Genomic DNA, 24,100 nt, shown 5'->3' on the forward strand with positions numbered 1-24,100 from the left:
GAATGATGATCCTGGTGTCATTCTCACAGGAAAAGGTCATAAGCTTGACATATACCACACTCAAGGAGGAGGGAAATGACCTAGTCTACTCTACATACTTTGCTGTAATTTGAATATTTCTTTTTGGCATGGACGCATTACAAATAAATAGTATAATCTGTTACCTAGCATTTTAGAAAAGCTTTGCCAAAGCTAATCCACATTTAGCTAAATAAAGTGTGTGTGTGTGGGGGGGGCAAACATAAATTGACTTGATTGGGTTTAGAACAAATGTAAGAAGGAAGTCACTGAATAGTTAAAAATTTGTACTTACATTTTAGGTTAAACTCATCAACATTGACTGCTGTGATCAAGCAGTGCACTGTCATGTAGAAAGAATGCTGATAAGCACCACTGACAATTACATGTTAGAATGGTCATTGGAATTCTTCATTATGAGTTGGAGCCTCTCTTAATTTTCCAGAGGTTGATTATCCTACCCATGGATGCTATTTGCTTTTTGCTTTCCCTTCTTGCATCCTAAAACTATACTTGGGATATTTTCCTGCTCCTTTGAATTTTCATTAGCAGGTTGATTAAGTTACTTGTTTTTAGCTTTTGATGCGTATTCTGGTGTGCCAGGAGACTTGAAATTTGGCCAAAATGATTAAGTTTTTTACAGGTTTCATTTTCTTTTTCATTGGCACTCACAAGAGAGTTGCTTTATGCCTAGTGACATCTGAATAATGATAAAAATTACGTAAGATGCACTTTGATGTGTGATTACCTGGAGTTAGGCTTTTATTATAAGTTTTGTTCACATAATCTCACTATTCATTGTAGCAGTGAAGCATGGTGATTTAGAGTGGATATGCTTGTGCTTGTTAACCTGTGTTCAAATCCCAGCTCTGCCACTAATTGCTGTGTGGCCTTGGCCAGGTCATTTAACTTCTCTCTTACTTAGATTCTGTAACAATAGAATGAAGAGGATATTATCTACCTTTTCAGGTTGTTGGGAAAATTAAATAAGTTAATTAATGTAAACTCCCTATAACATTACTTAGTACATGGTAAGGGCTATATATTATATAATATGCAAGCAAGGTAGGTATTTTTTAATCTTTCTTTTCTAGTTGAGAAAACTGAAGCCCAAGGGGCTAAGTGATCTGCCTAAGATCATATTTTAGTAAGTGATAGAGCAGGAACCCACCCTGGATTTGATTTCAAAATTCAAGGGTTTTGTACTCCTCTGTTTTACCCCTATATTTATCTTTCTGGGGAGGAGAGAAAGCTGGCACTATGACTATATATTACTATGAACCATATATATTTATATGTAGTTGTAAGAAATGAGGAAGATTTTCGTGTGTAGTTGTGGAATCAATTCCAATACTTTATAGTCACATCTTGTACACAAAGCAAATAAAACAACCTCACTCGATATGAAGGCTGAGTTCTCATAAATTTGGGGTCACCCTGGCTTTTCATATTTTCTGACTAATCTCATCCCAGTTTGATTCCGACAAGCCCTGGATTATCCATTGTATTTGGGTGTGCTCTTACTTATCACCCACAGGTCCCTTTCCAAATCTAATTCCATTTAATCAACATGAGCTCCTCTAAAATGCAGGTACTTTGCAAACTGAAATGTACAAGGACCTGTCATGAAGCAAGTATGAATATTAAGTGCATTGCTCTATAAGGAGAAGGAGAAGAGCACCTTCAAAACTTTTAAAACCATAACATGATTTGAAAGCTTATGGTTCCTGTGATATTTTCCAAGGTATTCATAAATCTTTTAATTAGATATGAGTTTGAACTTTATAGCACTTCATATCAATGAATCATAAACCGACTCAGAAAATGGGGTATTTTGAAAAACACTTTGCTCTTGAGGCAACTAAAACAAGAATATCAAAATATTGATGCCACAGATAAGGACAAAACGACTGTTTACATAAATACACATAGGCTTAAAAACACTGTGTTTCCAGATTGAATATTCAAAGAAGGACATTCTTACTCAAAATTAGTTCATGTTTTTTCATAAACAAATTAAGTAAAGAGTGGCTTAGTTTTTGCAGTGATATACAGGATGGGGAAGGACTGACTCATCACCTTCAGTTTCCCAGTCAAGCCACCAACAAAGAGCATTGCATTTGCATCCACATCAAGAATGGTGTACCCTGGAGGAGACGCTGAATGGTATGTACTTGGCACAATGCTGGCTTTGGGTCCATCCAGAGCTCTCACAGAAATAGTTCCATTTCTCCCAGTTCTTCCAGGATATGTGTTGAAGAGGAAGAAAATAAGCAAAGTGAAATATGTATCACATGTCTGGTAACTACAGATTTAAAAGATTTAGAATGTAGGGGACTTGTTTTGGCATATTTAAGAGATAACTGAGTGCTTAGCTTCAAATTTCCAGACCCATTAAAGTACAGAGCAAAACCCAGAATCTGATCTTTGCTGGATGTTTACTGTCAGATTCTACCTGGACCAGTGTGCAACATACCCTGCTTCTGCGTGGAACCACTAATATGAAATGACACAGCAGCAATTAGCTGATGGAATTGCTATTGGGTAAATGGGAAGCCTTTTTCCTATTGCTTTATGAAACAATTTACTATTTACCAACAGAAAATATTTTAAAAAATTTATATTATTTCATTTAGCATGTAGTCTAATTTAATTCAGCAAGTGAACCCCAAATGAGCCACCCTTCTTCTTTATAAGCTGCATTGTGTCTTCTAAAATCCCTTACTGTATCTTGGATCCAAATTTGCTGAAGTAGTCTTTCAGGAATTGTACATCTCTTACTGTTTGGCATACCATCTCTTAGTGTATATAGTATAACATTTAGTCTTCAGAGTTGTGTACACAAATTGTATAAGAAGAACTTTATTTTCAAATTCAATTAATAGAATTTTGAAAGCTATTGTTATTTTATTTCATTTTCTTAAGTGATTCATTTCCACGAACTGTTAAATATATATAAAATTCTGGTCTCTCTTTTGAGACAAGCAGTCATAATAAAACTCCAGTGTCATATTTCTCTCCCTGCTGCCTCATTTTTGGTGATTTTTTTGTGATCTTTGAGGGTGCAGTATTAACTGAAATACATGGAAATTATAGGAAAAATTTACCAAGTAAGGTTCTTCTTCTTTAACAGAATGCATCTCTGCTGATGGAAGAACTGAACTTTGTGAATACAAATGTTTTTAAACTCATTGAAGTACTTAACCCTTTCCCAACTATCACATATGCAAACACATTTTATCTGTGGCTTGCTCTCTCTTTTTCTCTCACACACATGCTTTTACTGAAATCTTAAAAAGAAACTAAAAATAGTGATTCTCATTGAGTTTTGTTTTTAACTTTTATTGTGGAAAAATTTAAACATACACAAACACAGAACGAAACTCTATGTATCCATCACCTAGATTCAACAATTACCAATTGAAGAACAATTATCTTCAAGTCTTCTTCACCCATCTCTGATCAACTTCATCTCTAGCCCTAGGCCCTTACCTCTCTACTCATAGTAGGGTTTAGTAGGAAGTTGAGAATTAGGAAAGGAAGAAGAGGAAATGAGGAGAAAGCACTGAGGGCAGGAATGGATTCTAAGAGTAATCTATACGCTGCTAGAAGTTAATGGAATTACAACTTCAAAAGCAGAATTAATACATTTCTGTCACTTCTTATTTCAAATAGTGTGGACCTGACATTATATATTCATGTTAGCATTTAGATAGTTCTTATGCCTGCAGGCAAGCCGTGTAGACTAGAAGAGGAGCTGTGCACACCAATGACGGGCATTGATGGCCGCTCTTGTGCTCTGGCTGGTGCTGAGAAGGATGAGTCTCAGGACTTCTACCTCAGGTGAGACAGTATGACTGAAAAGAGCGGAACCTCGGAATTCCTATGGGACGACCAGAGGAGGAGTCCACAGGGGACTGGTCACCCTGGTCAGTGCCTTGAAGGTCTGTCAGTTCCCAACAGGTATACAAAGATATCCATTCACACATATTTATACATATACTTTAAATATATAAAACTTGAAATGGAAATGGGAATTTTCTGATAAAGTAGGAAACTACTTCAAAATCCTGTCATTTATTATCTTAATCTTTATTAATTTAGTTACCTTGATGCCTCAATACGGTACCAATATGAGTCATGAATAGTCAAATCTGGATACTCTACACGTCCAACTCCAGATCCAACATCCCAGAGAAAGCTTACTTTGCCTTTACGCATTTCTATAGCCAGAAAATCAACCTAGTTCAGAGAAACAAAAAAACAAACATATCAGATATAAAGCACCCTGAGGAAGCCCCCAGAATGCCTTTCAACAGGTGCTATTTACAGATACGTAAAATAATTAAAAGCCTCGTGATAAAAATTCCCAAATGATATGATTTATTATTATATATGATTAAATAAAATTTATTTTTGTATCTTTGAGGCAACACAGTATCCATACTGCTGAAGCATATGTGCTGTTTTAACCAATTTCATGTTTGTCTGATTTTGAACTAAAAGTCTTTTCTCATCCTGATACCTGTGGTAGAGACAAAAGAAAATATATATGGACTCAGAATTCCTTATTGTTTTCACCAAGGACACTGTTTCTTTTAAAGGGCCAGCTATGACTTTTCACCCAAGATGACCTAAAACTTCTTACCTCAAAGGCAAGTATTGACTTATACGATGACTGATCTATTGAAAAGTCTTACTCATTTTGTAAGAGTCCCACCCATACAAAGTCAAATGGTTCAAATGGAAGGGATTAGAATATTTTGGGTGAGCTTTTGTAGATACAACTTCTGTAGTTTCACTCTGAGTCATAAATTCAACACAAATCAGATTTTTCATTGGTAAGAAATCAGTCCACAATTTCCCATTTTCATTTAACATCAAAGTTCATTTTATTTTCTTACAGTGAAAAGAAAATAAAGCTTGATTCCTCTTAGTGTTTCTTCTTATAACTGGATATGAAAATTTAACTTGAAAAATAAATGCTGGTATATCATAAATGAAAGCAGAAGTGCCTAAATACTACAAAAGGTTTTATTTATTTCATTTGCCTTCTAACTTAATTTGACACTTCAGAACTTTGTGATGTATGATTCTGAAGTTCTCAAGTCTGGAAGTCTACATGACACAGTTTTGGGATGTTACTGGATTCTGTACGTTTTCTTGGCTGCTAGGATTAACCCCTGACTATACACAAACACAGGAGACCAAGAAAAACTGAATATTAGACTTACAAATTTGGCACTTCCAAGATAAAAAAGGAGGTTGTCAGCAACATGTGTCTTTACATTGACAATGATATTATTATAGCTTCCTTTCTTGATTTCCGGCTTGTATGTTCGAATGCAGTCACCTCCGGAAGACACAGATACTTTGATCTTCAAGAAAAACAAGGTACAAAGAACCAAAATGAGATCTCCCAGGAAGTTTGAAGTAGCTCCCAAACAACGACAGAGTCATCATCATCCCTTCTTTGAAGTTATCTTTCTATCATCAGGAGTGCCATTAAATGCCCATATGCAGACACCATTATACTCATTAATGAGGGCAGAGAGGAAAGCTTTCTACCAGCATTTTGACAATGAGCTGTTCACAGTCCCATCTTGTTAGCACGCTACTATTTTTTTGGCTAACTAACAAATTCCTACTTTCATATCTTCTTCCTTTATGAATGTGGGAGCATTTTCAAAACATGATTTTACATGAAGCTAATGGTACTGATCTTTATTAAGCTTGTTTAATGAAATTTTACAACTCAAATTTCAGTGACTTTTGTTATCACTTAAAGTAGGAATCCATTTTTCTTTCAGTTTTCAAGAGGAAATTACCTACTCTTCCATGTTCTTACAGTTGAAAAAGGCCAAATAGATTTTGTTCTAGATGTCCTAACAAGAAGAATATTAATCATTCCACTCAGAACATACTTTTCAGAATAAATTATACCTTTTTATCAAGTTGCCAGGAAATGAAACAGAAATAATTTCCAGTGGCTATCCCTACTAATGTATTTAACAGGTCCTTTTTCTTTTGACTAGTATTTTAAAAATTACTGTAAATTGATAAGAAATTCCCATGTGAATAGAACTGAAACTATTCATACCACTTTTTATGTACATTCAGACAGCCTTTCTTCGATCACAAATAACACTAGTTGATTATTTGATTTAATTTCCTTTGGTTTAGGAGCACCATCAAAGGGGTGCTTTCAGGACAGCAGTGTAGTTCCTTGGAAGGAACTACCTTCCCCAAAGATAGGGAAGGAGGTAAAACTTCTCTTTGCCACTAATTTAAATGCCTGGTGTCAGGAGGCCTCTTGGCCCTCACTAGCAGTGCCTTTCTATTTTCTCTTTCCTTCTAGCACTTGGGGCTACTCAAATACTTTTCACGCGTGAAACAAAACCAACCAGCATTATTGTTATCCCCATGAAAGGGCTATGCAGACTCCAAACGAGACAGCCGAGGACACCAAACCAGTCTCCATAGCATGGTGACAGAGAGGGTCTCCAAGAATCGAGTTAGGGAGTGGGTGTTCACAGCACCAGGATTCCTCTCTGAGGGTGGGGTGTAGATGGCACAGAGGAGGTGCTGCATGCAGAACTGTTTGGATCCTAAAGAGAAAGCTAAGGGGAGGTTTTTGGTTCTGACAAATACGCAAATTTATGTATGTTTGAGAACTTCTAGGGATAAAACAGATCTGTTGCATCTCCTACAGACCCTGCATATGTCACGCATTTGCATATGATTGTTTCCTCACCTAATCTGCTGACAAAATTGCATCTTCACTTGGAGGACTCGTGTGCTGGAGTTCATCCAAATGGAGCCCCGCGTGGTGGCCGGGGACTTGGCATAATCTAGGAAGCTTATTGTTTAGACTGCTTTCCCTGCCCTTGCATTCCCCCTAAGGGTGGAGCCAACTGAGGGGGAGAGCACTGCAGCGCTGGGTGTCCACTCTGGTCCGCAGAATCTTTGCTCTGTGTCCTGAGGGAGACAGTCTCCCTGGTAGTGTGGTTTGTAGTCAGGAATTAGTTTTTTGCTCCGTAAATGATGGGATTTCCCTTCTGTGTAAAGGACTGAGGGTAGGTGAATCGAAATGAATTGCAGAAAAACAGAACCAGGAAATGTACTTTTGCTCTGGATGTTAATACCATAAAGCAGATGTGTAGTGAAGGTTGGCAGAACGTGTTACACGATAGAGCAGCAGCTGTACAGAGGGTTATTCAAGGGCTTAGAGCTAAAATGGGTAAAGTAAAGCAAGAGAAAGAAAACATAATAGAGGGCAGGTGGGAGAATGTGGTCTTCGGATGTTTTTAATGTTCAGGAAAAGGTATAAGATACAGGGGGTTTTTAGGAATTTGCAGCAAGTCAAACAAAACTATGATTAGAGAAACCTTGGCACTGAGCCAGTTTAATATCTGAGGCCAGGTGTAGGTGCCATTGACATCATATGGAGATCAAAGAGAAGAAATCAAGGTCTGACTGTGATTCATGAATAGCACAGAAGAATAGGTGAGCTGGTAGGAATCATCCAAATACCTAGTAGGGCTGGATTAGCAGTCACAAGTAACACTGTGTGTAGTGTATCTTTATGTCATGCCACCTTTATAGGCTTGGCCATAGAGCCATACTATGGCTAATTTAATCATAAATAACTCATTTCTGTTTAAAGAACACAATGTTTCTCAGTTACTGTTAAGATAAGAAATGACTGAATACGGGTAGAATGCATGATCATTTGGTTACAAGACGAGTTTCTGTCCTTCCTTAGGTATACCTGGTAGAAATGATAGGGGGTTACCTGACTGGTGTATCGAAAAAGAGGATGCCAAAATGTAGAAGACAGAGCACAGTACTGAAGCCTAGTTGAATTAAAGAAACTATCTGAGAATTGTCTCTGACAGTAGCCATTTTGAAACTAAGTATATTTAATGTCACTAGGAGTTACAATTAATTTATTGCTAGCATACTTTACATACCTAAAAATTACAGTTCTCTGAACAAAATGACCTTACCCAATGTGCCAGCAATTAATCTTGTAATCTATTGCTCAACTTTTAAACACTTACAGAGAAAAACCCTTTGGATTTTCTACTTTTGGCTTATGGTTTTGAATATACACCCAGCACCTGAAAAACCCAGGCAGCCCAAACTCTTGGCAACCAGTACTTAGCTACTAATAGCTCCTTTTAAGTACATTGCATTTTTATTTCCAATTATAGATATTTCTTTTAACTAACTTAAAACAAGTAAATATAGTATTTATACATTTCTCTAGAAGAAATTGCTAGCGTCTATCCTTCCAGAAGAAGGGAGAAATTTCTGAAACACAAATATCCTCTTAGGATGTTTGATTCTATCAATTATTGTTATTTTTAATGCAAACCTTCCATAAGACTTCTAAACAGAAGTCACTAAGCATTAGGTATCTCTAAGGCATTGCTCATCCATTATTTACCAATTAATCATCATGAACTCAATTAAACATTATTGAGGATCCCATTATTATATCTATTGGATTTCCACCACATTTTTTTCATCTGGTAACGAGGTCATTCATTTAAAGAGTTTCAGGTACTCAATTTCTGAGCCAACAAACCAAAAAAAAAAAAAAATCTTCTTTAAAATGAATGTCCTTACTTTTTTGGTCATATTGAGTATGCATTAGGGCTACATGCAGACATTCATGCCAGGTTACAGACATGTTTATAAATCAGGCAAATGTCATCTTTAATTAATACAAAACTCACTTGAAAAAAATGTGGCTGCTTACATATTTCTAAAATATTATTAAAAATAATGTACTCCGTTCTAACTTTCACTTTCAAAAGTGATCAAAAATTTTCTTGAAAGACATGGAAAATGGTTTCTTTCTGCATTCACTTTATACTTTTCTCTAATTTTGTATTTTGAGACAGATTTTTTGTATTTAAATGCCAGAATTTTCTCTTTTTCCTGGGGGCTGAGGGTGGAGGGGAAGCACTCAGCAATTGATGAATATGTAGGCATATTTTCTGAATTCTTTACAATGAAGAAATAATAAAAATGCCCATATTTTCCCACTTGACGACTACATGTATGACTAAGAAGAAAATATTTACTATTATTGCTTCTTCACATTAATATACAAAATACAGGAGTGCTGTATCAATCTCCTCCTTTCTCTTCCACAGTCTTTGCTACAGTTAGGGCTCTTAATAAATTTGCTCCCTTCTTTCTAGTTTCCTCTCATCTGCCCAACAAACTACTCCAAGATTCATATTCAAAAAGCACAGCTCTGATTATCTTACATTTCACATTTTAGAACTCAGTCTCTCCTCACCAATGAGGTTTATCTCAGATGCAATTGTGGCTAAAGGAAAGTACTTAACTTACCAATCAAGGGCTGACAAAGCCGGCCTCCTCTCACCTTTCCCGTTTAATGGTCACTTTCCCAATAATCCTGGTGAACTAGACTGCTCTTTCATAAAATGACCCTGGAACTTCCTTCTCTCTGCCTCGGCTCCAGCTATCCCCTCTTGTCACAATGTTCTCCCTTACAACTTTCCCTTCCTACTTCCAGCACTTATCCTACTCTAGGCTTGGCTCAAATCCTCCCACCTTCAGGAAAACTTCTGCCCCTACCAGAGGTGATCTCTCCTTTCAGAACTTGATAGCACTTCCTGTTGCTCGCGCACTGTGGCACACTATTCTGCATTCTTTTAGAGTTATTGCTGTACATGTGTTATTTCTTCTAGTACATTATAAACTTTGTGAGTGGCATTTAGCCTTGAACATTGGTGATACTTTTTGGACATTGGCAAAATCTTAGATGAAACACCAAACCTTGGAATAAACTTTTCCTTTTGTGCCTCACATAAATGATAATCACATGTCATCTTACTGCCAACATGGTTTTCCTATTGTAGCTCAGATCTGCTCATTTTACTCTGAGCTTATGCTTCACCACCTTCTCTAATCTTTGTGTCATTTTCTAAGTTTTTCTTCAATCATGAATTCCTATTCAAGGTTCCCCTTGAACTTACTGTTTTAGTCATATCTAGAGATATCAGATATGTTTAAGGAGGAAACAGGATATTCTGTCACTCAGACATCATATTCTTGGCCACCACTACTAAAAAAAGAAGTCGATGGATTAAGAAAGTATATTTCTGGCAATTCTAGCTCCAAAGTTGTTCAGAAAATGAAATTTCTGAGATGGAAAACTTGGGTATCTTAAAAACCTTTGAGTAGAAATTTGAGAACATGAAAAGTGTTATTATTTTTCCTTCTGTTTCTAATTCATCATGGGATAACTTTGCTAGGCTAGATAAAGTTTCACATTGGCACCTAACAATTCTGCCTTTGATCATTAGGATGGTACCTTCTAGAAAATTTTGCTTCTAACCTAATAGTCTCCTAAATGGGTTAACAAAGGGCAAAATTTTGAGACAAATAAGGTATCCCCTATTCTTACACCAAAAATATTGTAGAAATTGTAACCCAAATAATTTTTGTGGTTGTTTGTACTCAGACAAAAATAATATGTGGGAAATAATGGTTCCCCTTTGCTCTTACTCCATGCAATTGTGTTCATTCATTCCTACTGCAGCCCCACTAGCTGACCATTTTTGCTTTCATCAAAGAAAGGCACGTTCATTCATGCCTTTCTAGTAGGCAATAATAAGGCTTCCATTCTTGTTATATGTATTAATCTACCCAAACAATGATAAAACACATCAGAATTCCCATTTCTAAAGCAGTAGGTGGTGATTATTCTTCTCATATCTTATGAAATTTATGAAAAAAATCTAACTTCCTGCTCTTTCTTCCTCTGACATAACTTCAAGTTAAAGGGAAATAATCAGAGATCATTCAACAGGATACACTGGGGCAAGACATTTCTTTTAGGAATACTACCAAAAATAAAATCTGTTTCGGATACCGAAAAGAAAAAGAGCTTACAGAATTGGCTTGTTTCCGGGCTTGATTTATTAGTTCCTTTATTTCAGAGATGTTTTTCTTCAAATTATCCTCAAGTTCCTTGATGGGTTTGAGTTTATCTACCAGTCGATCAGCTTCTTTTTCTAGATTTTTCACAGCGGCATCTGCATCTGCAACTGTATAGAGCAAGAGCACATACCACACACGCACACACACAGACACACAAATACAGACACACAGAACCGAGAAGAGCAGTATGCTAAACCAAGTAACTGAGAGGAGTTCACCTTATCTACATGACAAAAGCAGGTCCATGACTGTTGAAGTAAAGTTTGCAAAGGCAAATGGGGATATTTTAGTTGGGACTCAAGCAGGCCAGAGATGAGATATTAGTGAGAGAGGACCAACACTTTGGATTTGTGATAAAGGTTAAAATTAGCATTGAAGGTAGAGAATATGGTGAACTTAATTCAAGCCTTCATTTCCAGCTTCAGCCAAAAGCTTACTTTAATAGAACAGAATTTTAGTAACAGAATCAAGGAAATGAAAGTGTCTTATAATGTCATCTAGTCTGTCTGAGTCACGATCTAGTCTCTGCACAAAATTGGTTTTCTTTCTTTTTCTTTCTTTGTACATCTTAGAGAAACTATCAAAATGTCTTCTGGAAAACACTTCAGTGTTGAACAACCCTTAGACTGAAGCCTTATGTTATTCTTTAATTAAATCTTTTATGCTGTGGTTCATTTTTTTTGAAGAATAATTGATTATCCTGCTCTCTGTATTAGGTTGAATCATATTAAACTGCCATTTTTGTAGGTTAAAAAAATGTTGAATATTGACAATCTCAAAAGGGGCTAAACCTTACAATAATTAAAAGTTATCACTGACCCATAGAGTTTCAGCATGTGTTTTTTGTAAGAGGGCAAACGTTGTATGGAAAACTAATTACTCTACGTCTAGGATGCTGACAGTCTTATCCAAACCATGTCATTTATTATCTGATTGAGCATGTATTGTTCTGCTTTCTGTCATTGTGACCCTGAAGAAAAAGTGAAACTGCTTAAGATCCAAGGCTACATGCCTTGTTAGCCTATGAATGATCTGCTCTCTGGCTGACATTGGACCACTGAGAGCCCGTCCTCAGGAATGAATCTCATATGCTCAAAAGGGAAGGGTAGTGTTATTTTTAAACTAGGTTTTGAAGTATTTTGAACTCATGTTCATAAATATGAGTGATATTGTGAGAGAAATTTAAAAACAACACATGCCTATTATTAACTTTAATCAGTAGAATTGCTAGATCAAAAATTGACTATTTTCTTCCTGAAATGCAGGTTAATGGGGTCAAAGCCCTTGTTACATAATTGTACAAATATTCAACATGAACATAGTTATCCCTTGTATACTTTTAAAAAACCCTTGGTCCATTTTCCCCTTCCTTTAATTCTTCAGTATTATTTTGATATCCTATAAATTATTCTAGAATTAAGGAAAAAAGATTTAGATTTAGATTCATGAGAATAAGAAGAGGTTAAGCAGAATGCTTAAGCGAATAATGGGTGCTTTTCTCCTAAAGTTTCCAGAAGTTTTTATCAATGTTTGAAAATAAAATCTGGAGGTTCCCCTCCTATTTGACTTTTCTTTTTCTCTATTTTCTGGAGAAATTTAAGTCATATGGGATTTATCTTCTTGAAGGCTTTAAAAATAAATCATCTGTGAGACTGAGTCTGATGTTTTCTTGTGCAGTAGTTTTTGAAACTTCTGACTTTCTCCCATAATGATTAGACTGTGTAGAATTTTAAATCACATCTGATATAGGTTTTGATAAAAATGTTTTTCTAGAAAATTATCTATGTTTTTTATGCTTTTTTTTTTTTTTTTTTAATAATTATTTTTTATTGAAGGGTAGTTGACACACAGTATTACATTACATGAGTTTCAAGTGTACAACACAGTGGTAGAACATTTATATACATAATTCTAGGTTCCAGCTATCACCCTACCAGGCCGTTACAATATCTTGACTATATTCCTTATGCTATACATTACATCCCGGTTACTAATTTATTTTACCATTGGAAGTCTGTCCTTTTTTTTTTTTTTTTTTTGTGAGGGCATCTCTCATATTTATTGATCAAATGGTTGTTAACGACAATAAAATTCTGTATAGGGGAGTCAATGCTCAATGCACAATCATTATTCCACCCCAAGCCTAATTTTTGTCAGTCTCCAATCTTCTGAGGCATAACAAACAAGTTTTTACATGTAGAACAAATTCTTACATAATGAATAAGTTACATAGTGAACAGTACAAGGGCAGTCATCACAGAAACTTTCGGTTTTGCTCATGCATTATGAACTATAAACAGTCAGTTCAAATATGAATACTCATTTGGTTTTTATACTTGATTTATATGTGGATACCACATTTCTCTCTTTATTATTATTATTTTTAATAAAATGCTGAAGTGGTAGGTAGATACAAGATAAAGGTAGAAAACATAGTTTAGTGTTGTAAGAGAGCACATGTAGATGATCAGGTGTGTGCCTGTAGACTATGTGTTAATCCAAGCTAGACAAGGGCAATAAAACATCCACGTATGCAGAAGATTTCTCTCAGAACGGGGGGGTGAGGTTCTAAGCCTCACCTCTGTTGATCCCCAATTTCTCACCTGATGGCCCCCCTGCGACTGTGCCTGTCTTAGGTTGTTCCTCCCTTGAGGAATCTTACCCGTCTCTGGCTAACCAGTCATCTTCCGGGGCCATACAGGGAAATGTGAAGTTGGTAAGTGAGAGAGAAGCCTTATTGTTTGAAAAAGTTAGCTTTTTACTTCTTTGCATATTTATGCCCTGTGGCTTCTATGCCCAGCATTTGTCTTGAGGTATCTTTACCACTTGGAAGAATTATGATACTCGGTAAATTTGATATGAGGCACGAATTCTATTTAAGGGTTGTAATTAGGAAGGAAGAAGAAAAGCTATAGAAGTAGCAGGCGGAAGAAAACATGGGAAGATTGATTATTTCTTTGATATATCTTCTTGTAGAGTAACTTCAGCATGTATAGGTTTTAAGCTACTACTTAAATTGCACACACACATTAACATAATAGGAGTATAGTTACATAACCAAAGCATATCTGTAATTACCAGCCATCTGCAGTGAAACCAAGAAAACCAGTTAGGCACCTTAGGCATTTGTGAAAACTTATCTATGATATGGTGGATATTGTCCAAATGAACTTGAACAGTCTGAGAGAAATCAGACAAATTAAAACAACCCATTCCTGGGGACTGTTCACATGCCATATGTTCTTTTAACAATAAATAGTTTGTAGTTGTAAGACTTTGGAGCGCTACAATTTGCACTTCTCCAAATTCTTGGTTGAGTTCCAACAGTATAGATCCAGTCCAATTTTGTTGTTTTACTGTATGCACAGGCCAGCTTAGATATCTCCTTCCTCATTCCCATGGCAGGTCCAGGAACTGGTGGGATGAGTGCATCTACAGCTGTAGCAGTGCGTGGATCTTTGTTGGGGTTTTTTGATGATCATCTTCTGGCATGAGTCTTCCAGAGAGTGCAGATGTTGGAAGTTCTTTTTCATATCGTATCTTAGTTCATTTTCGGGGTAGCCCAATTAGGCTTTGATCCTCTGTATAAACACAAACAGACCCTTTGCCTACACTTTTATATGCCCTTTATACCCTTGTGTAGAACTCGTTGGAGGTTACCACACAGGAACTGCCCTTTTTTTTTTTTTTTTTTTTTTTTTGCTATCACTAATCTACACTTACATGACGAATATTATGTTTACTAGGCTCTCCCCTATACCAGGTCTCCCCTATAAACCCCTTTACAGTCACTGTCCATCAGCATAGCAAAATGTTGTAGAATCACTACTTGCCTTCTCTGTGTTGTACAGCCCTCCCTTTTCTCCTACCCCCCATGCATGTTAATCTTAATACCCCCCTACTTCTCCCCCCCTTATCCCTCCCTACCCACCCATCCTCCCCAGTCCCTTTCCCTTTGGTACCTGTTAGTCCATTCTTGAGTTCTGTGATTCTGCTGCTGTTTTGTTCCTTCAGTTTTTCCTTTGTTCTTATATTCCACAGATAAGTGAAATCATTTGGTATTTCTCTTTCTCCGCTTGGCTTGTTTCACTGAGCATAATACCCTCCAGCTCCATCCATGTTGCTGCAAATGATTGGATTTGCCCTTTTCTTATAGCTGAGTAGTATTCCATTGTGTATATGTACCACATCTTCTTTATCCATTCATCTATCGATGGACATTCAGGTTGCTTCCAATTCTTGGCTATTGTAAATAGTGCTGCGATAAACATAGGGGTGCACTGATCTTTCTCATACTTGATTGCTGCATTCTTAGGGTAAATTCCTAGGAGTGCAATTCCTGGGTCAAATGGTAGGTCTGTTTTGAGCATTTTGATGTACCTCCATACTGCTTTCCACAATGGTTGAACAAGTTTACATTCCCACCAGCAGTGTAGGAGGGTTCCCCTTTCTCCACAGCCTCGCCAACATTTGTTGTTGTTTGTCTTTTGGATGGCAGCCATCCTTACTGGTGTGAGGTGATACCTCATTGTAGTTTTAATTTGCGTTTCTCTGATAATTAGCGATGTGGAGCATCTTTTCATGTGTCTGTTGGCCATCTGTATTTCTTCTTTGGAGAACTGTCTGTTCAGTCCTCTGCCCATTTTTTTAATTGGATTATTTGCTTTTTGTTTGTTGAGGTACATTAGCTCTTTATATATTTTGGATGTCAACCCTTTATTGGATCGGGATGTCATTTATGAATATATTCTCCCATACTGTAGGGATCCTTCTTGTTCTATTGATGGTGTCTTTTGCTGTACAGAAGCTTTTCAGCTTAATATAGTCCCACTTACTCATTTTTGCTGTTGTTTTCCTTGCCCGGGGAGATATGTTCAAGAAGAGGTCACTCATGTTTATGTCTAAGAGGTTTTCGCCTATGTTTTCTTCCAGGAGTTTAATGGTTTCATGGCTTACATTCAGGTCTTTGATCCATTTTGAGTTTACTTTTGTATATGGGGTTAGACAATGGTCCAGTTTCATTCTCCTACATGTAGCTGTCCAGTTTTGCCAGCACCACCTGTTGAAGAGACTGTCATTTTGCCATTGTATGTCCATGGCTCCTTTATCAAATATTAATTGACCATATATGTCTGGGTTAATGTCTGGATTCTCTAGTCTGTTCCATTGGTCTGTGGCTCTGTTCTTGTGCCAGTACCAAATTGTCTTGATTACTATGGCTTTATAGTAGAGCTTGAAGTTGGGGAGTGAGATCCCCCCTACTTTATTCTTCTTTCTCAGGATTGCTTTGGCTATTCGGGGTCTTTGGTGTTTCCATATGAATTTTTGAATTATTTGTTCCAGTTCATTGAAGAATGTTGCTGGTAGTTTTATAGGGATTGCATCAAATCTGTATATTGCTTTGGGCAGGATGGCCATTTTAACGATATTAATTCTTCCTAGCCACGAGCATGGGATGAGTTTCCATCTGTTAGTGTCCCCTTTAATTTCTCTTAAGAGTGACTTGTAGTTTTCAGAGTATAAGTCTTTCACTTCTTTGGTTAGGTTTATTCCTAGGTATTTTATTTTTTTTGATGCAATTGTGAATGGAGTTGTTTTCCTGATTTCTCTCTCTGTTGGTTCATTGCTAGTGTATAGGAAAGCCACAGATTTCGGTGTGTTGATTTTGTATCCTGCAACTTTGCTGTATTCCGATATCAGTTCTAGTAGTTTTGGGGTGGAGTCTTTAGGGTTTTTTATGTACAGTATCATGTCATCTGCAAATAGTGACAGTTTAACTTCTTCTTTACCAATCTGGATTCCTTGTATTTCTTTATTTTGTCTGATTGCCGTGGCTAGGACCTCCAGTACTATGTTAAATAACAGTGGAGAGAGTGGGCATCCCTGTCTAGTTCCCGATCTCAGAGGAAATGCTTTCAGCTTCTCGCTGTTCAATATAATGTTGGCTGTGGGTTTATCATAGATGGCCTTTATTATGTTGAGGTACTTGCCCTCTATTCCCATTTTGCTGAGAGTTTTTAACATGAATGGATGTTGAACTTTGTCAAATGCTTTTTCAGCATCTATGGAGATGATCATGTGGTTTTTGTCTTTCTTTTTGTTGATGTGGTGGATGATGTTGATGGACTTTCGAATGTTGTACCATCCTTGCATCCCTGGAATGAATCCCACTTGGTCATGGTGTATGATCCTTTTGATGTATTTTTGAATTCGGTTTGCTAATATTTTGTTGAGTATTTTTGCATCTACGTTCATCAGGGATATTGGTCTGTAGTTTTCTTTTTTGGTGGGGTCTTTGCCTGGTTTTGGTATTAGGGTGATGTTAGCTTCATAGAATGAGTTTGGGAGTATCCCCTCCTCCTCTATTTTTTGGAAGACTTTAAGGAGAATGGGTATTATGTCTTCCCTGTATGTCTGATAAAATTCCGAGGTAAATCCATCTGGCCCGGGGGTTTTGTTCTTTGGTAGTTTTTTGATTACCTCTTCAATTTCGTTGCTGGTAATTGGTCTGTTTAGATTTTCTGTTTCTTCCTGGGTCAATCTTGGAAGGTTATATTTTTCTAGGAAGTTGTCCATTTCTCCTAGGTTTCCCAGCTTGTTAGCATATAGGTTTTCATAGTATTCTCCAATAATTCTTTGCATTTCCGTGGGGTCCGTCGTGATTTTTCCTTTCTCGTTTCTGATACTGTTGATTTGTGTTGACCTCTTTTCTTCTTAATAAGTCTGGCTAGAGGCTTATCTATTTTGTTTATTTTCTCGAAGAACCAGCTCTTGGTTTCATTGATTTTTGCTATTGTTTTATTCTTCTCAATTTTATTTATTTCTTCTCTGATCTTTATTATGTCCCTCCTTCTGCTGACCTTAGGCCTCATCTGTTCTTCTTTTTCCAATTTCGATAATTGTGACATTAGACCATTTATTTGGGATTGCTCTTCCTTTTTTAAATATGCTTGGATTGCTATGTACTTTCCTCTTAAGACTGCTTTTGCTGTGTCCCACAGAAGTTGGGGCTTAGTGTTGTTGTTGTCATTTGTTTCCATATATTGCTGGATCTCCATTTTGATTTGGTCATTGATCCATTGATTATTTAGGAGCGTGTTGTTAAGCCTCCATGTGTTTGTGAGCCTCTTTGCTTTCTTTGTACAGTTTATTTCTAGTTTTACGCCTTTGTGGTCTGAAAAGTTGGTTGGTAGGATTTCAATCTTTTGGAATTTTCTGAGGCTCTTTTTGTGGCCTAGTATGTGGTCTATTCTGGAGAATGTTCCATGTGCACTTGAGAAGAATGTATATCCCGCTGCTTTTGGATGTAGAGTTCTATAGATGTCTATTAGGTCCATCTGCTCTACTGTGTTGTTCAGTGCTTCCGTGTCCTTACTTATTTTCTGCCCAGTGGATCTATCCTTTGGGGTGAGTGGTGTGTTGAAGTCTCCTAGAATGAATGCATTGCAGTCTATATCCCCCTTTAGTTCTGTTAGTATTTGTTTCACATATGCTGGTGCTCCTCTGTTGGGTGCATATATATTTAGAATGGTTATATCCTCTTGTTTGACTGAGCCCTTTATCATTATGTAGTGTCCTTCTTTATCTCTTGTTACTTTCTTTGTTTTGAAGTGTACTTTGTCTGATATTAGTACTGCAACCCCTGCTTTCTTCTCACTGTTGTTTGCTTGAAATATGTTTTTCTATCCCTTGACTTTTAGTCTGTACATGTCTTTGGGTTTGAGGTGAGTTTCTTGTAAGCAGCATATAGATGGGTCTTGCTTTTTTATCCATTCTGTTACTCTGTGTCTTTTGATTGGTGCATTCAACCCATTAACATTTAGGGTGACTATTGAAAGATATGTACTTATTGCCATTGCAGGCTTTAAATTCGTGGTTACCAAAGGTTCAAGGTTAGCCTCTTTAGTATCTTACTGCCTAACTTAGCTCGCTTATTGAGCTGTTATATACACTGTCTGGAGATTCTTTTCTTCTCTCCCTTCTTGTTCCTCCTCCTCGATTCTTCATATGTTGGGTGTTTTGTGCTGTGCTCTTTCTAGGAGTGCTCCCATCTAGAGCAGTCCCTGTAAGATGTTCTGTAGAGGTGGTTTGTGGAAAGCAAATTCCCTCAGCTTTTGTCTGGGAATTGTTTAATCCCACCGTCATATTTGAATGATAGTCGTGCTGGATACAGTATCCTTGGTTCAAGTCCCTTCTGTTTCATTGTATTAAATATATCATGCCATTCTCTTCTGGCCTGTAGGGTTTCTGTTGAGAAATCTGACGTTAGCCTGATGGGTTTCCCTTTATAGGTGACCTTTTTCTCTCTAGCTGCCTTTAACACTCTTTCCTTGTCCTTGATCTTTGCCATTTTAATTATTATGTGTCTTGGTGTTGCCCTTCTTGGATCCTTTCTGTTGGGGGTTCTGTGTATTTCCGTGGTCTGTTTGATTACTTCCTCCCCCAGTGTGGGGAAGTTTTCAGCAATTATTTCTTCTAAGATACTTTCCATCTCTTTGCCTCTCTCTTCTTCTTCTGGGACCCCTATAATACGGATATTGCTCCTTTTAGATTGGTCACACAGTTCTCTTAATATTGTTTCATTCCTGGAGATCCTTTTGTCTCTCTCTATGTCAGCTTCCATGCGTTCCTGTTCTCTGATTTCAATTCCATCAATGGCCTCTTGCATTCTATCCATTCTGCTTATAAACCCTTCCAGAGTTTGTTTCATTTCTGCGATCTCCTTTCTGGCATCTGTGATCTCTTTCCGGACTTCATCCCATTTTTCTTGCGTATTTCTCTGCATCTCTGTCAGCATGTTTATGATTCTTATTTTGAATTCTTTGTCAGGAAGACTGGTTAGGTCTGTCTCCTTCTCTGGTGTTGTCTCTGTGATCTTTGTCTGCCTGTAGCTTTGCCTTTTCATGGTGATAGGAATAGTCTGCAGAACTGGGACGAGTGACGGCTGGAAGGACTTCCTTTCTTGTTGGTTTGTGGCCCTCCTCTCCTGGGAGAACAGCGGCCTCTAGTGGCTTGTGCTGCGCAGCTGCGCGCAGACAGGGTTTCTGCTTCCTGCCCGGCTGCTATGGGGTTAATCTCCGCTGTTGCTGTGGGCGTGGCCTGGCTCGGGCAGCTACTCCAAAATGGTGGAGTCGCGTTGGAGCAGGAGCTGCTGGGAGGCTATTTATCTCCGTAAGAGGCCTCCCTGCTCCCTGCAGCCCAGGGGTTAGGGTGCCCAGAGGTCCCGGATTCCCTACCTCTGGATTAAGTGGCCCGCCCTGCCCCTTTAAGACTTCCAAAAAGCACCCGCCAAAACAAAACAACGACCACAAAAAAAAACAAGAAAAAAAATTTTTTTAATTAAAAAAAAAAAAAATTTTTAATTAAAAAAAAAAAGGTGGTCGTTCGTTTTTCTTTATTCTCCGGTGCCAGCCTCAGGCCTCTGCTCACCGGTCTTTCTGCCCTGTTTCCCTAATATTGGGGTCCCTGTCCCTTTAAGACTTCCAAACAGCGCTCGCCAAAACAAAGCAGCAAAAAAGCAAAAAAAAAAAATGGTCGCGCGCTTTTCTTATGTCCTCTGTCGCCCAGCCTCCAGTGCCTGCTCACTGTTCTTGCTGCCCTGTTTTCCCAGTATCGAGCGCCCTGCACTCTGGCCCGGATGGCAGGGGCTGGGTGCTCGGCAGTCCTGGGCTCCGTCTCCCTCCCGCTCTGCCTGCTCTTCTCCCGCCGGGAGCTGGGGGGAGGGGCGCTCGGCTCCCGCGGGGCCGGGGCTTGTATCTTACCCCCTTCGCGAGGCGCTGGGTTCTCTCAGGTGTGGATGTGGTCTGGATATTGTCCTGTGTCCTCTGGTCTTTATTCTAGGAAGGGTTGTCTTTGTTATATTTTCATAGATATATGTTGTTTGGGGAGGAGATTTCCGCTGCTCTACTCACGCCGCCATCTTCTGCCCCACCCCTGTTTTTTATGCTTTAAAATTTTTAGCATAGAGTTTTGCCAAGTACTCTCTTCTATATTAAATTTCCTCCCTTATCTAGTTATAGCTCCTTTAGAATTTTGCCTATTTGTGTTTTATTTTTCTTGATTAAGTCTGCCAAACATCTAAATATTTTTGTATTTATATTCCTAAAGAGTCACCTCTTGGATATTCCAAGTATATTGTTTTTCTCTGTCTTCTAATTCATTAATATTCTTTTCATTTTTTTTCTTTCCTGGTTATTTTGTCTAATTTACAGAGTTGATTTCTTAACTTGCTTGTTTACTAATGTAATTGCACTCATTTTCCACTGAGGGCAGCTTTGGTCATATTTCCCAGGTTTTGATATGTTGGATTTTATTTATTATTTACTATTTTGCAGTTTTATTTTCAACTTTGAATTTAAACTAAGGGACATTTGAGAGTATTCTTATATCCCAAGGTTTGCTCATTTGTTAAGATCTAATTTTATTAATTTTATTATGTGCTTCTCTAAAAATAATTTTCTAGAAGTTGAGAAATATTACTTATAAGGTGGGGGAGAAGTGGGCTTTGGGAGGGGAAAGTAACAACACAGACCTATTTCAATCCTACAGCAAAGAAGTCACTTGCATTTCAGTGGCTGAATTTGTGTTCTCAGAAGCATAATGTAGTTTCATTTGTGGAGGAATTCAGTTTTCCACTTTTATGTGAGTTATCATACAGCTATTCCACGAATTCTTTATAACACAGTTGACATTTCATATTAAATACATCTTCCTACTAACCCTTGGTAAAGGAAGAATCGTTTTATACATTTAGCATTAATACTGTGACACTAGGAGTAGGTGTATAATATTTAAAGCAATACCAAACATGGTAACATGCAAAGCTGAAGCTTTTTGCAACAGACAATCAAGCATAGAGTTACTAAAAGTATGCAAGTAAACATATACATACTGATTTCTGCAGATAATTTCATATGGAAGTAAAGCAAAAAGAGATTAGAAAATTTATGAGGAAATGTTTTTATGTAAAGTAGTGACTATGCAAAAAAAAAAATGGTACTTTTCACAAGAGGTCCAAATATACCCCATTTTAAGTCAAACAAATGTTACCAAATGAAAGTACATAAAAACATGTCATACAGCAGGCTACTGTTCATTTTCAAAGAAACCATAATCTTCTGGCAAGATAGAAAACAGACCCAGTTTAATTAATATTATAAACAATTGACTATCTCTTCATAGGGAATAGGATAAAAATAGTTAGAGATAAATATTCAGAAAAGTCCATTATCAATTGAGAATCAATCTGACATCAAATAAAATGGTATCTTAAATTATAAAACAAAGAAGAGAGGGTGATATTTGAAACTTATTTTCATTCAGTTTTGGGATGGGATATTGTGATGTGGCATCTATCTAAATTCATTTATTCAGATGGAATCCTGAACTACAGAAAGAAGCCATCTCTTGGCTTACATAAGACAAAATTTAAAAATGACTGTATTTCCACTTTTTCTTTCTCGAAGAAATGGCAAAGAATAAATTCTTCTCTCTAGCTCTGAAGTGCATGTGACGTTTGCATTCTTCCTTGCTCAAGAAGGAGTCATGCTCCTTTATCTAGTATATATGATCTCATAGGGTCATTAGCATTTGGTTGGAGGCTGCGTGCTATAAAATCAGGCTCTGCTGCCCAAACAAATCCAAATTTTATAGCATTATAATATGGATAACTGTTTTTGTTATTGCATGCCACAAATATCTTGATACTCAATGAAAATATTGGTATACAAAGAAGGTTAGTCTCTTGAGAGTAACAAAAAATCACACATCTCCTTTGGGAAAATCACCTCCTAAGATAATGTCTTATCACTTGGTAGAATGGAAAAAAGGACTATAAAAAAAATCCTAATGTTATTGACTACATTTAATAACTTAAATTATCATTATAGTAAGTGTGCCCACATTTTCTCAGTAAATCTTTATTAACACACTACTGATTTAATGTAACATACTAAAGATAGGTAGAAATATTCTCCTTGATAAATGAGATAAAAACTTTAATTTCCTGAAAATGTTAACGAACTGCAATCTAAATAATAAAATATCAAGATTTTTGACTTTCAGTGTATTTCACGTTTACAACATTTTAATATCCTGTCCTAACAGGCCTGCTAGTAAGTGTGCTCCTTGACCACTACATTCCATGGAAGTTCACCAACTCTGCAGATGTAATTTCCCAAGGGCAACTGTATTTTCAATTACACTAAAGGATTAAAGAGTATTCTACATCCCTATACCAAATATCAGACTTTGCAGATGTTGAAAATTCCTAATTTCCTCACGATTAGACAAAATTTGGATGAAAAATACAGCAGGGCAGCACCGGGAAACTCAGAGTCTAGTTCTGGCACTGCAGGGCACTCAGGTCCTTAACCCAGGCCTGCGATGAGGAGGGCCGACCACATCACTCTGAGGAGGGCCGACCACATCACTCTGAGGCTCTCTTTCAGCTCTGGCAGTTACGATTGTACAATTCTTTTATAATCTGAAGAAATAAGTGACATAATTGAAGCGAAAAAGGACATCTTACTGTTCTTTGACGGATCTTTCACCACAGCATTTGTTTTGGCCACGCTGTCTGCTAGTTGATTGTAGTTTTTCTTCAGGCCATCAAGATTCTGGTGGAGATCTTTAATTTGTGCCAGCACGTCTTTGGCTGTGTCATTGGCTTGTCTTGCTTTGTCCTTAATGGCTTGCAGCTTAGTGACTGTGTCTGTCAACAGAAGAGGGTATGAGAAACAAAATAGAGGGTGTGGAGTTAGTGGCTTAACCCATATTTGTCACAGGGAGGCTACAGCTGGCCAACCTCAGGGACACATGCGCAAAGGGAAAGGCTGAACTTTGGTCTCATTGATGTTGTGGCAAATGAAGTGAAATTTTAGCTAAATTAAATTTTCTTGGGGACTTCAGTGATGAATATCTGATTAACTCTTAAGATAGCAAAGTAGTTGTTCTGAATGGTCATTGTATCAGGATTTATTGTGATTTGCTGCTGAACATATTAGAGAGAGAAATGTATCCACATGGGTCATATAGCTTCATCAGAACTAGGCTTAAGACTTAATCTGCACATCCAGAGTGGGTAGAATGTATTTCA

General features: G+C 37.4%; 1 protein-coding gene across 3 annotated transcripts in view; it reads right to left on the reverse strand.

The window, feature by feature from the left end:
- The window catches only part of LAMA2 (laminin subunit alpha 2), a 631,935-nt gene that overhangs the window by 61,220 nt on the left and 546,615 nt on the right, over positions 1 to 24,100 (reverse strand). For all 3 annotated transcript variants that reach the window (XM_057489270.1, XM_057489268.1, XM_057489269.1), the window contains 5 exons: positions 23,534 to 23,716; positions 10,957 to 11,111; positions 5,253 to 5,396; positions 4,127 to 4,260; positions 2,098 to 2,257 (listed from right to left, as the gene is read on the reverse strand). In XM_057489270.1, the coding sequence (XP_057345253.1) occupies positions 2,098 to 2,257; positions 4,127 to 4,260; positions 5,253 to 5,396; positions 10,957 to 11,111; positions 23,534 to 23,716 (776 nt within the window). The remainder of the gene's footprint in view (positions 1 to 2,097; positions 2,258 to 4,126; positions 4,261 to 5,252; positions 5,397 to 10,956; positions 11,112 to 23,533; positions 23,717 to 24,100) is intronic.

Source organism: Manis pentadactyla, chromosome 12 (assembly GCF_030020395.1).
Source record: "Manis pentadactyla isolate mManPen7 chromosome 12, mManPen7.hap1, whole genome shotgun sequence".
Taxonomy (NCBI): domain Eukaryota; kingdom Metazoa; phylum Chordata; class Mammalia; order Pholidota; family Manidae; genus Manis; species Manis pentadactyla.